General features: G+C 47.5%; 2 protein-coding genes across 2 annotated transcripts; one reads left to right on the top strand and one right to left on the bottom strand.

Annotated features, from left to right (window-relative positions):
* Positions 1 to 240: 240 nt before the first annotated feature.
* On the bottom strand, positions 241 to 6520 carry LOC119271601. Its single transcript, XM_037553360.1, has 2 exons — positions 6174 to 6520; positions 241 to 1068 (listed from the first exon to the last, which is right to left on the bottom strand). The coding sequence occupies exon 2, from the start codon at positions 998 to 1000 to the stop codon at positions 410 to 412; it is 591 nt and encodes a 196-aa protein (XP_037409257.1). The 5' UTR covers positions 1001 to 1068; positions 6174 to 6520; the 3' UTR covers positions 241 to 409.
* A 2981-nt stretch (positions 6521 to 9501) lies between these two features.
* On the top strand, positions 9502 to 10640 carry LOC119271600 (myb-related protein 340-like). The gene is made up of 2 exons (XM_037553359.1): positions 9502 to 9727; positions 9855 to 10640. Exons 1-2 carry the CDS (start codon positions 9589 to 9591, stop codon positions 10346 to 10348), a joined length of 633 nt encoding a protein of 210 aa, XP_037409256.1. The 5' UTR covers positions 9502 to 9588; the 3' UTR covers positions 10349 to 10640.
* Positions 10641 to 13656: the final 3016 nt, after the last annotated feature.

Genomic DNA, 13656 nt, shown 5'->3' with positions numbered 1-13656 from the left:
GCAGATTTTGGGAGAATTTTTTAGAATCCTGATTCGATTCTGTAGAATCTTGCCTGAAAAGAACTGGCCCCAAATGTACGGGCTACCACAGTACTCTCTTCGTTCCTAAATATATGTCTTTTTGGAGATTCCAATGCAAACTCCATTTCTAAATATAAGTCTTTGTAAAGATTTCACTACGGATCACATACAGATGCATGTAGATGCATTTTAGAGTATAAATTCACTCATTTTGCTCTGTATGTAGTCCATAATAAGTGAATCTACGCTTCAAAACAGCGGTGCTTGTCGATCACCAACAAGCTGTCCATTCCGTATTTCCGTACAAACCACACACGATCTCACCGCGTGCAACAAAGTTTGTAGCACAAAACAATTAGCCAAGGCGTGGCATGCCGCACAAACTCTGTCACCGCCCGGGAGCAACAGTGCCATCCTCCTGGGGCTGTGGGTCGTCTCTGACCACCTGCGCGGCGGGCGAGGGCGCGGCGTCTCTGGCGAGCGAGAAGGACAGCCGGCCGAAGCCCCAGAGGCCGACGTCGTACATCTCCATCCACGCCTTCTCCGTCACGCTCACCCTCATCCTGCCATCCCCGAGCAAATTTACATCGTTGGTGTTCTCCCACCAGCCCGAGGCGGCAGCCCTGCCCAGCCCGCCCCAGTCCTCCTCCTTGCTCGCCTGCGCGGCGGCGCCACCGCCGCCCAGCCCCTCCACCTGGTACAGCTGGTCGTCCAGGCTCCGGACGCGCCTCGTCTTCCGCAGCACGCCCCTGCTGATACGCCGCGTCTTGGCGCGCCTGACCCATCGCCGGCCCGCCATGTAGGGCGCCTTGACGAGCGCCAGCGTGAAGCAGCTCACCACGGCGCACGGGCAGCAGCACAGTGCCACGCAGTTGGCCACCGCCGACGCGCCGCATGTCCCGCATGACTGCCTGGCGGAGCGTCGCGTCGGCTCCTCCTCGCAGAGTGCGGGGAACCGGTACGGAGGAGACGACGCCATTGCCGCCGGCCGAACGCGCCGACGGTACGTAGACTCGGCCAGTATGAGAGGAGTCGCTGACTTCTTGCCTGGAATCAACAGATGAAGTAGTACGTGGTCAGCGAATGTCGTTATCGATGGGTTGGAGACAGTCATTAAGCTATGATTCAGTAGTGCAATGTCACGCCAGCATGATATTATAGTCTGTGAAGCAGACTGGAGACCCGGTGCGATGGACTCATGGTTGGTTTTGGTTTGAACGACAGCGCAGTGCTGGCCGGATAACCGCGTGTACTGCTTTTTAAAATGTATAGTTGTTACAAAACAGCTACTAGATATATATCTACACACCTACCATGTTGGCTGCTGCTTCATCATTGTCGACGGATCGTCCGATGGCTCTTATGTCTGAGGGAAGCTCTCCCCTTCGACGTAGTAACCGTCACCCCGTCTCAGTTGACGGTTCTTCTCCGACCGACGAACATGCTATGGACAAGGCAATGCGACGTCAGGCTGCACGTAATTTGGACACCGCTCCAGGTAATCTCTCCACGAAATCTTTTCTTTCCTTTTCAGATTCACATATTTCTTCTAGTTTAAAGAATGTTGGATGCTCTATGGGAAAGAATGATAATGAAATTAATCTATCGGTTGGGGTGCTTACACATATGGAGATTGACCGTTTAAAGGTTTCTCCGAAGTGTAATGCATCGATACCTAACCCTGAAACCGAGGAGGATGATGAAGCGGATGCCAAATATGATGGTCCGCTTATATCCCACTTGGTTGGTGAGGTTACCGAGGTTGGATTGGATGATGCGAGACCTGGGTCCATGTTTTGTGACTTCACAGCGTCCTCGCGGAAATCTAAATCAAACTCATCTAAAAAGAAACAAAAACCGCCCAAGAAAGCCACACCGATTCGAGTTTCCACATGAAAGACATGTTTTGGAATAGCAGAGGTCTCTCAGACTTGGCTAAACATAAACACGTCGGTGATTGTGTACGGGAACATGGATTGGATTTTGTGGCAATTTCTGAGGCTAGTAAGTGTGACTTTCGCCCGCATGTTCTCGATCACCTTTCAGGTGGTTTTGACTACGCATGGCATAGTCTACCAGCTCGTGGAAGGTCCGGAGGAATACTTCTTGGGATTCTGACCACAGTCATGGACTTGTTGGCCTTTTCGATTGGTGAATTTCATATAAAATGTCACCTAAGAAATAGGACGAACAATTTTACATGGACTCTCGTCGCTGTCTATGGGCGGCCCAAGATGAGCAAAAACCGGCTTTCCTTCGGGAGTTGGTAAACCTGGCTAAGGATAACCCGTACCCAATGCTTATTGGAGGGGACTTCAATATCCTTAGGTACCAGGAAGAGAAAAATAATGACCGCTTTGACACTCACTGGCCTTTCCTATTCAATGCTGTGATAGACAGTTTGGATCTTCGGGAGGCCAGTATGTCGGGGCGGCAGTTCACCTGGGCTAATAACCGATCTATGCCAACATACGAGAAGCTTGACAGGGTACTCATGGATACCGAATGGGAACTAAAATTTCCTCTGGTAACTGTGCGATCCCTAGAGTGTATAGAGGCATTATCGGATCATGCACCCATCATTCTGGATTCTAACTCTACAAACCCGGCTGCCAGACGTCGTTTCAAATTTGAATTGGGTTGGCTGCTCCGGGAAGGATTTGTAGACATAATCAAGAATGTTTGGGAGAGGCCCGCTGTTGGTCGTACACCTATTCAGAGATGGAACTTTAAAATAAGGGTCATGAGGCAACACCTCACTGGATGGGCGAAACATACCAACGGGATATACAAAAAGGAAAAACAACGGCTCTGTACCATCATTGACGACCTCGACAAAATTGCTGAGACGCGCACCTTATCTGAACAAGAGATTGAATTGAAAAATCAATCTAATGAGAAGGTTGCACGTCTTTTGCGAGAAGAGGAGATCAAATACTACCAAAGATCCAAAGCCGATTTCATTTTGATGGGTGATAGTAATACAAGATACTTCCAATTGGTCGCTAATGGGCGGCATCGGAAGAAATGTATTTACAGTCTCCAACAAGAGGAGGGGCAGATCGAAGGTCAGGAGGAGCTCAAAAAGTATATCACCAACTACTACAAATCTCTATTCGGGGCGACGGTTGATGGGAACTTCACTCTTGACGAGTCCCGAACAGACGATATTCCACAAGTCACGGCAGAAGAAAATGATATCCTTACAGCACCGTTCTCCTAAGAGGAGGTGAGAGCTGCGGTGTTCCAAATGGAACATAACAAAGCTCCAGGCCCAGATGGTTTCCCGGCAGAATTCTATCAGAATTTCTGGGATATCATCAAGTCTGACCTTTTAGAGTTGTTTAATTGTCTTCATGTCGACAGACTTGACCTATTCAGACTTAATTTTGGGGAGATTGTCTTGTTGCCAAAGATTAAGGAGGCCGAATGGATCCAACAGTTCAGACCCATATGCCTCCTTAATGTCAGCTTCAAAATTTTCACCAAAGTGGCTACGAATAGGTTAAACTCAGTAGCTGACCATATTGTCCGGCCATCTCAAACGGCTTTCATGCAAGGAAGAAATATACTCGATGGCGTAGTAATCCTGCATGAGACCGTCCATGAGATGCACCGAAAAAACATGAGTGGAGTCGTATTCAAAATCGACTTTGAAAAAGCCTATGACAAGGTCGAATGGCCTTTCCTCCAACAGGCCCTAAGGATGAAAGGTTTCTCTAATAAATGGCGTCAGTGGATCCATAATTTTGTAACTGGAGGTAGTGTGGCCATCAAAGTCAATGATGACGTAGACCATTACTTTCAAACAAAAAAAAGGACTACGACAGGGTGACTCCATGTCCCCAATGTTATTTAACATTGTCGCTGACATGTTGGCTATTCTGATTGAGCGCGCCAAACAGGACGGCCAGATTGCAGGAGTAGTGGCACACCTTGTGGATGGTGGCCTCTCTATTCTGCAATACGCCGATGACACAATTCTCTTTATGGAACATGACCTAGATAAGGCTCGAAACCTGAAACTCTTGTTGTCAGCATTTAAGCAATTGTCGGGTCTTAAAATTAATTTCCATAAAAGTGAACTTTTCTGCTTTGGAGAAGCTGTTGAGGCGGCGGCCGATTATGCTGACCTGTTCAGTTGCACACATGGCCAATTCCCGATTAAATATCTGGGAATACCGATTCATTATCGGCGTCTCACCATTGCGGAGTGGAAGCATGTAGAGGAGCGGCTAGAGAAACGTTTGAGCAGTTGGAAAGGCAAATTGCTCTCAGTTGGAGGACGGCTGGTTTTGATTAACTCTGTCCTCACAAATATGGTTCTTTATATGCTCTCTTTCTTCCAACTCCCAAAAGGGGTCCTGCAAAGACTGGACTATTTTAGATCCAGATTCTTTTGGCAAGGAGATGGTGAAAAGAAAAAATACAGGTTGACCAAATGGAGTGTGGTTTGTAGGCCAAAAGACCAAGGTGGCCTTGGAATTCATGACCTGGAAGTCAAGAATGATGCCCTACTTAGTAAGTGGTTGTTTAAACTTCTTACCGAGGATGGTGTTTGGTAAACCATGCTGCGCAACAAGTATCTAGGTCAAAAGGCGGTGTCTCGGGCATATTGGAAACCTGGTGACTTGCACTTTTTGGCTGGCCTAATGGTAGCAAAGAAACATCTCTTTTGCTTTGGGTCTTTCGCGATAAAGGACGGGTCGGAGATTCGTTTTTGGGAAGACATCTGGCTAGGCAATGCCAGTCTCCGAGAACAATATCCAGCCTTATACAACATCGCCCGCGATAAGAATAAAACTATTGCGCAGGTGCTCAGTTCATTCCCGCCCAATATTTCTTTTAGGCGGGATTTGAATGGACCCCGTCTTACGTCATGGCATAATCTTTTATCCCGTATGGATTTGATCAATTTGACACAAGGTCGGGATGTGTTTCGCTGGAACCTTACTGCATCGGGGTCTTTCACAGTAGACTCTATGTATCATGCGCTCACGCATTCTGAGGTACCAGTGAGTAATAACAAGAAAATCTGGAAGTCAAAGATTCCACTAAAAGTTAAAATCTTCATGTGGTATCTTCGTAGAGGAGTTGTTCTAACCAAAGACAACCTCGCACGGCGCAAGTGGCCAGGGAGTAAGATGTGTTGTTTTTGCACTCATGAAGAGACAATCAAACACCTCTTTTTCCAATGCAAGTTTGCACGTTCTACGTGGTTAGTCATCCAAATAGCGTCAAATTTGTATCCGCCCATAAGTGTCGTCAATATTTTTGGTCATTGGTTGGATGGTATTCCAAATAGGTTGAAAACGCTAATAAGGGTGGGAGCGTATGCCTTACTATGGTCGCTTTGGCTATGTAGAAATGATTTGGTTTTCAATAACAAAAATGCTTCTCCTTTGCAGGTTATTTTCCGCTGTACGCACTCGCTTCGTACGTGGTCTACGCTACAAAGAGTGGAGTACCAACCGCTGTTCAAGGCGGTGTGTATGCGGTTGGAGCAGGTGGCTACGGAGGTTTTTACCCAACATGGGTGGCAGCATAATCTCCGGATCGGTCCACCACCCCTTTCGACATAGGCATAGTGTCGGTCCATATGACTCTACTGTCGCCCATTTGTCATTTTTTCTTCCTTTCTTTTTATCAGACTTTAGGTGATTGGCTGTGTGCATCTTAGTTATGCAGAGGCCGGGTGTTACTCATAATACTTTGTATCTTCTTGATGCTACTTTTTGAGATAATAAAAGCGCCCTTTATCGAAAAAAGGTCTGATGGAAAATATTTGGCAGATGATGTGGCAAGCACGTCTCTGAACTCTCCTTTTCCCTTCTGAAAACACGTTCGTGACGACGACCACTACGAATCGTTCCCTCTTCATCTCTTCCTTGCACAAATAAACAGTGGCGACTTAGGCATAGCCATGCAACAGGTCGATAGAATCGAATCAGCGATACATTCGGCTTCGGAACTAACATGTTCATCGAATACGAAGAGACGCGGGAAAACGAAACGATCGATGCTTCTTAGAGCATTACCAGGCAATTGGGTCGCAAGAAAGCAAATCGCGGGACTAATGTCCTGATAAGAGAAATCACTAACCACGCATGGGCATGTCAAATTCGGTGCAGACAGGAATAATTCGGACTCACCTTGGAAGGGAGGGAGATGGAAACCTGAGGATCTCGACTCTCCAGCGGCTATCTATGCGCCGTTGAGGACGACGGCTATCGGCGCTAGGAACCTGCCGGCGGCAAGAGTCGTCGAGACGGCTGAGTGATACAAATGGGGAGGAAAGAAGGTGGGAGGGAGAGATGTCTTTAAATTTATATTGAGCTGTTGCAAAGTTGAACACGAAGGTGTGGAAACTGCAAACGGAGAAGGGTTTTAAGCAGTCTGGGGAACGACAAACGTGGGATAAACTAGTATTGAACTGTTGCAAGTAATTCAATTTTTTTTTGCTGAACTGTCACCTTATGTCAGATTGACTCTTCAGCCATGTATGTGGCTTTCATGTTTTTTTTTTTTGCTTTGTTGGCAAACACAAACTATAGTTGGAAACAGAATACCTCCTTATTTATTACTTATCCATATGCATGCTTTTTGGCAACTTTCGCCAGAGTTGCATACCCCATCCACTATATCTTTTGAACTGAAAGTCCAATTTATATTTTGTTTCATCTTTAAATTCTATATCTTTTGAAGCGAAAGTACAATTTATATTTCATTTGCATATTCGTGTTTCTTACTATGATGACTTTCAAACAAGATCAATCTTAAATACATTTTGATAACTTTAATTCTTTTGCCAACTTTCAAATATTAATACTTGGTCATAATATTAAGTTTTTACCAGGTTTTGTAAAGTTTTACCAAGTTTCATTTGCTTTTATGGTGGGTTTAGGGGTTATGGGTTAGGGTTGCAGGGTTGCAGGGTTAAGTTTTTGTTTCTGAAACTTTATGAATTTATCATTCGTTAAGTTTTAGTAGTTGAAACTTGTCAAGTTTTGAAAAGTTGTCAAAAGGTATTCAAAAGTGGTCTTGTTTCAAAGCCCTCATCACAGGGAAACCAAATATGCAAACGAACTATAAATTTAGTTTTCGGTTCAAAAAATAAAATGAATTGAAGTTTGAAAGTCAAAAGAAAACATCGGAGGAATGGTGGAGCTACCAAAAGCTAAAAAAGTTGCAAGCATCGCCCCATCAAAGGTAATTAAGGGCTAAAACACATGCAAAGAATAAACCAACTTACGAATCACGAGACAGTCTGACGGCTATAAATATACGTGCCACAAATCGCCTCTTGAGATACATTTTCCTATGAAAGAATCCAATCAAGTAGTATATTCTTAGGTCACACCGTCACTCCATGTGGGCAATTTTCAAATTATGTCTTGACGAACTCCATGTATAAGTTATAGCAACATAAAAAAATGGTCGCTGCCCGCGGATTTGATAAAAAATCCACCACCTAGCATGATATCCTTGCTGGTTAGGATAATTCGCTCTTCTACTTTGAGGGTTCTCATTACTGGCATCCCCTCGATCTCAAGAGGCATGGCTAGGGGTCGTGCCAAGGTGACCTATTGTTTGCTCTTGCGACCAGCCCTTTCAGAATCTTTGATGCTCCGCTGCCCGTTCTCTAGGTGCGTGTGGGCTAACATGCTACGGCCTCGAGACCTTCTCGCTCACACGCGGATGCCCACGGATAGCCTTTGCAACTAGTGGCCAGCCGTGACGGCGTCGGCGACGACGGAGGCACAACACAAGTACAAAAATTCCCTAGTGACAGTCACACTTCGTTTCATATGGTTGGAGCGGAATAGCCGGGTGTTCGACAACATAGCGTCCTCCACCACGTAGGTGGTTAGTCAGGCTAAGGCAGAGTTGGAGCTTTGGCTAATAGCTAGAGCACGCGAAGAGGCGGGAGTGTAGTCTTTCTGTTTTTGTTTGTGCGGGACTAACCGCTTCGGTTTCGGCTAGTCTGTATGTAACCATTATTCCTCCCCTTCTTAATACATAGGCACAAAATTCTCTTGTGTGGCCCTAAAGAAGAATCTTTGATTGGGCCATCTTTACCAGGTTGGGGGCATGATCCTTCAAAACCTCTCTATACGTCAACAACGCCCATAAAAAGAGGACATTGAGCAATTCATGGGCATCCTACATGGGTTTGCGGAGGTCACCTGCTTAGTGACTAATTTTGATAAGAGGCTTGAGGTGTCAAATAAATATGCTGGCATCGACAATAACAAGGTGGTGCGGAGCTTCCCGGCTATGTGTGCCACCTTCCCTATGATATACCGTGTGCCGCGTTTTTTGGTACATCACTTTGAGAAAGCTGATTTTTAACATCCGGGGGCCAAGGTGGCGTGTAATCCTGTCCCTTGGGAGGGAGGGAATCTCATGTCAGTTGAGTTAAGTTTGTACTTGTGGCGCAAACTATCTACCACATTCATTCTTCTCGTGGGTTAGGTAGAATTCAGTGCCTCATCTAAGAAATCTTGATCGCTTGGGGGTGTTGGATCGGAAAGCGTCATGTAACAACGTCTCCTCCCAATGAAAGAATATCATGGAAAAGACAAAAATAAATTCAAAAAAAAATGCGTGCATTAGTGAACTTGAACCCAGTGAGTTGGTTCTAGCACACGAATTCTAAGCATACGAGCTACCCTCAACTCGCGCCATGTTCATTTCAGCTGGGAAGTCTCTTTCGCGAGCGACGTGCCTCTTTACTCCCACCGGAAAAACGTGCCCGCAGCGGCCTCACAGCACATCTATCTATCAATCAATCCACTCCACGGTGACCCCTCCCAAATCCGGCATGTCGCCTAACCAGTTCCGGGGACGAGTCGGATGGGAATCACTTCCGTTTCGGGCAAGCAGCAAGTGGCGAGGAGGCGCCGCGAGAGACAAGCATCGGCGCCGCACGTGCGTGATTGAAACGACTCGGCCCCGTCTGTCGACTCGATCGATCGTTCCATCGCCAACAGAAAGCGAGAGCGCACATTCACTCGGGTGATGGGATGAGATCTATCCTCTCCTCTGGTTTGGTTTGGACTTGGTGGACGCGACGGGGTTACAGCTGTACGTGTCCTTTGGTCACCGTCGAGTGTGCACTGCAGCAGTGAGGCGAAAATGGAACAGGAAACAATGAGCTCAACTTTCTTCTAATTAAGTTTCTTCTTCTAGTTAACCCGGTGTAGATTCGTAGCACTTGCGATCCATGAGGTTTGGGGTACATGCACTCGCCCTCCCCAAATGGAAGCACATCAAAATAATGCTAAAGCAGGCCTGCCCTCCTCCAAACATGGCAATGCCATGTTGCAAATGCCAGGCTAACAGCAAGTTAGGGGCACGTGGCTCTAATCTAATACTCCTACTACATTGCACGTGCCTTCTACGTATTACCAATGCCGCCCTCGGCGCGCCTATATAAACACCGACGCCTTCCGATCGATCAAAATTCAAACACTCGTCTCTGCCCTGCTCAGCTTCACCGAGGACGACACAACACTGGGCTCCTCTGTTCCCGAGAGAGAGAGAGAGGGAGAAAAACTGACCAGGATGGCCAGGATGATGTGCGGCCGCGCCGGCGAGCCGGCGGTGCGCAAGGGTCCGTGGACGCTGGAGGAGGACCTCATCCTCGTCGGATACATCTCCCACCACGGGGAAGGCTCCTGGGACAACCTCGCACGCTCTGCTGGTAAGAGTAGACTCGATCAACATTGATTAATTGCCAAGGTTTTTGTAGTGCATTGCTGCCAGTTGAATATCGGTCGAAGCTTATAAAGATTTCTTTTGCCTTTGTGATGATGTGTCGATTCGATCAGGTCTGAACCGGAACGGGAAGAGCTGCAGGCTGCGGTGGCTCAACTACCTCAGGCCGGGGCTGCGGCGCGGCAGCATCTCGCCGGAGGAGGACATGGTCATCCGGGAGCTCCACTCGAGGCTGGGGAACAAGTGGGCCGAGATCGCCAAGCACCTCCCCGGCCGGACCGACAACGAGGTCAAGAACTACTGGAGGACCAAGGTACACAAGAAGGCGCCCGGGCACCAGAAGCAGCTTCCAGCCACGAGCGAGGCGACATCGTCCGTGTCGGCGTCGACGAGCCACGCCAGCTCCACCGTCGGCGACGAGTACACGCAGACGAGCTTCCCTTACCCCGACCTGAGCTGGGTCGCCGCCGACCACCACGAAACGGTCGATGTGGGCGCGTCGGCGACGCGCTTCTTCCCGTCTGAGTTCGGCGGTAACTTTTGGAACGTCCAAGACAATTTTTGGGAGACTCTCCCGCTTTCAGACCCAGTGTACGAAGCACTCTAGACTCGTCCTCTTTATTCTGCACTTCGCTTGGATGCATGCTACTAGTACTACTACGTTTATTTGACGTAGAAACGGCACTACGCGGACTTGATCAATTATGCATGGTGGCAGTAGGGTATTTACAAGAAGTTGTGCTGTAAACTGGTCGATGAACCACGGTTTGTTCCGATGAGTGAGCAGGTGCACGTGCTAGCAAATGCATGTGCACTTTTAATTTCGGACAAGCACGATCAGCGGTTTGTAACGTGCTCTCAAGCCAGAAATTTGGCGACTTCCTCGTCGCACCCTCGTGTCCACTTTCTCATTTCATGCTAACTACACACTACTTAGCCTGCACAGCACATGACATCCAAGTCAGCAGCAAATTAAAGAGCCTTCCTGCCTAGTGCTATCTTTTTTCTTAAGAAAATCAATAGCTACATTTCGTGTGGTGGGACTTCGAGCATCTACGGCTGGGCTCCTCGCATGCCAATTATATGTTATACGTACGGGCAAACGGTCTGGTCAGTAACCGGTCAAGAAATCACGACCCAGCTATCCCATATCCAGTCCATATCTAGGAAGGCCCGGATGTGCCCGGATGCGTCCGTCACGTTGGATCCGACAGACAGGACCCATCACAAATTTAATCAAATCCCCGGACCTAGCCCGATCAACTCTTTTCCTCTTCTCTATTCTTCCTCGTCGGCGCCACCCCTCCTCTAGCTGCGTTGTCACCCTAACTCCACCACCGTCCCAACCCCTCACCGCCGCCACCACCACCATAAAACTCCTCCTTGCCAGTCACACCGCCCCGAACATCGTTGGAGTATGTCCGACTCTTCTCATATTACACCTTGCCTTCTGTGTGTTCAATAAATTTTCCGAGCAGTTTTCTTATTCTTTTGTAGGCAAAACGATGATTATGGAGGGTTCGTCGGATGAGGAGTGTCAAGACAAGGAGCTTGATGAGTTAATTCAAAAGGTCTTCTTTGATTTGGATGACGACGAAGAAGATGATGATGAACATCCAGAACGAATGAAGAGGGAAGTGGAACACATTCTAAACTATAAGGTTTCAATCAAAGCGGGAAGAGTTTTCAACCGGGGTAGGATCCTTGGCGCACGACTGCTCTACAAGGACTACTTTACCCCAGACAAACATTCCTTGGAACATTTTTCGCTGACGCTCACGCGTGCTCATACTTTCTTCTTGCGCATGGTGGAGGGAGTGGAGGCACATGATCCCTACTTCAGGCTTAAGAATGATTGTTGTGGAAAACAGTCATTCTTTCCTTTGCAGAAATGCACGGCTGCACTGAGAGTGATTACATTAGGTACCGCTGCCGATGTTGTTGGTGAGATGGTCCGGATGGGAGAGAGCACATGCCTTGGTACCACTATGAGATTTGCCCACGTTGTGGGGAAGGTGTTTGGGGCAGAGTATATGAGAGAGCCAACTCTTCAAGATATAGAAAGTTCGATGGCTATTGGAGCGGCAAGAAGTTTACCATTTATGCCAGGTCAGTTCATTGCATGGATTGGCAATGAAAGAACTACCCCAAAGGTTTGTGCGGGATGTACCAAGGTCACACCAAAGAGGCACCGTCATACTAGAAGTAGTGGCATCAAGGGACTTGGGGATTTGACATGCTTTCTATGGCATGTCTGGTTCTCACAATGACATCAATGTGCTCCAGCGATCTCTGCTATGCAAGAGACTTTCTGATGGGGAAGCACTGCCGTGCAACTACACCGTCAATGGGCACAACTACAACATGTTATACTACCTTGCCGACGGCATCTATCCTCGGTGGGCGGCGTTTGCGAAGACCATATCTGATCCCCGTTGTAACAGACAAAGCCACTTTGCAACAATGCAAGAAGCAACTAGGAAGGATGTGGAGAGAGCATTCAGAGTGCTCCAAGCTTGTTGGGGTATTGTTCGTGGAGTTGCACTGATGTGGGAATCAGAGACTTTGTGTCAGTTGATGAAATATGTCATTTTGCACAATACGATTGTCGAGGAAGAGGGTGAGGGGGCAGCCCGAACTCATGATATTGAGAAGCTCGGAGTACAAGTCCACATCCCAAAACAAGATGTAGGTCATATTCTGGATTTTTTGGAGATGCATCAGAATCTTTGAGATTGACAGATGTACGTGCAACTACTGAATTGTTTTGTGGAGCATATGTGAAACCACAATGAAAACCAATGAGTTTAATGTTTGAATTGTGCACTTCAAATAAATTTCATGTTTGAACTATGTATGTTCGCTATGAACAAATATTACTTACATGTGATATTCATGTGTATAATCGATGTGCACGAGTTTGCATGTATTTGAGGTTTTGATATGCGGAGTGTGGTTGTACAATAGGATATTTGAGGGCCGTCTAGATCTATCCGGGGTCGTGTTCGGGTGTGTCTGCAAACGTTTAGGGGGGCAAATTTTCGAAGTCTGGTTGTAGATGCTCTTAGGACATCTCCAACACGGACCCACAAGCGTCCGGACTAAGCTGCCCGAATGCCGCAAACCATCTAACGTGGTACGTCATCAGTCGGCGAACGTGTCCGATTATCCGAAATCCCGCAAAATGGATGCAAACCAAGGGAGCTTTGCGGGCGTCCGAACCGCCGCCACATACGCGTCTGACACCCCAGTTGACGATGTCCTGGATTTGGGGTGCACACGACTTCAGCTTGCCATTCATGGGCCGGGCCGAGGACCCACTGGAAACTGAAGAATGGGCCACACAAGCCTTGGCCCCCGGCGTACTCAAGATGGAATCCTCCAAAGACTTGGCGTACACTTCAAGGCGCATTCAAATGATCGACATGTTATCCCTAGTTGTAGCCGACATACTTGTAACCTTAGATACCCCCCCAGTGCCTATATAAGCAGAGGAGTTTAGTTTGTAGAGGCAAGTTTTACAGGTTTTAGAGGTTAGAACTCATTCATACGATCTCGAGGTAGATCATCCTGTACTCCATCCACAATCAATACAATACAAGAAGACGTAGGGTTTTTCCTCTTCGAGCGGGATCAAACCTAGGTGATTATTGTGTCCTTTTTATTCATGTTACCATCGTGCCAAGATCACCAGATCGGGAACCCCTACCCGAGATCCGTCAGTTTAGCACCGACATTGGTGGCTCGTGCAGGTCCCGCTATGTGGTCACGAATGAATGATGGAAGCATCATTTAGCGATCAGATCCATGTTGGCATGCCCATCATGCCAGAAACTCAAAACCTTGATTCAACCGAGGCCTAGGAGTGCTTTGAAACTCCTACCCACCGCCAGGACTTGAAGCCCGATGAATCAG

Source organism: Triticum dicoccoides, chromosome 3A (genome assembly GCF_002162155.2).
Source record: "Triticum dicoccoides isolate Atlit2015 ecotype Zavitan chromosome 3A, WEW_v2.0, whole genome shotgun sequence".
Lineage (NCBI taxonomy): Eukaryota > Viridiplantae > Streptophyta > Magnoliopsida > Poales > Poaceae > Triticum > Triticum dicoccoides.
This window is presented reverse-complemented; position numbering and strand designations above follow the sequence as displayed.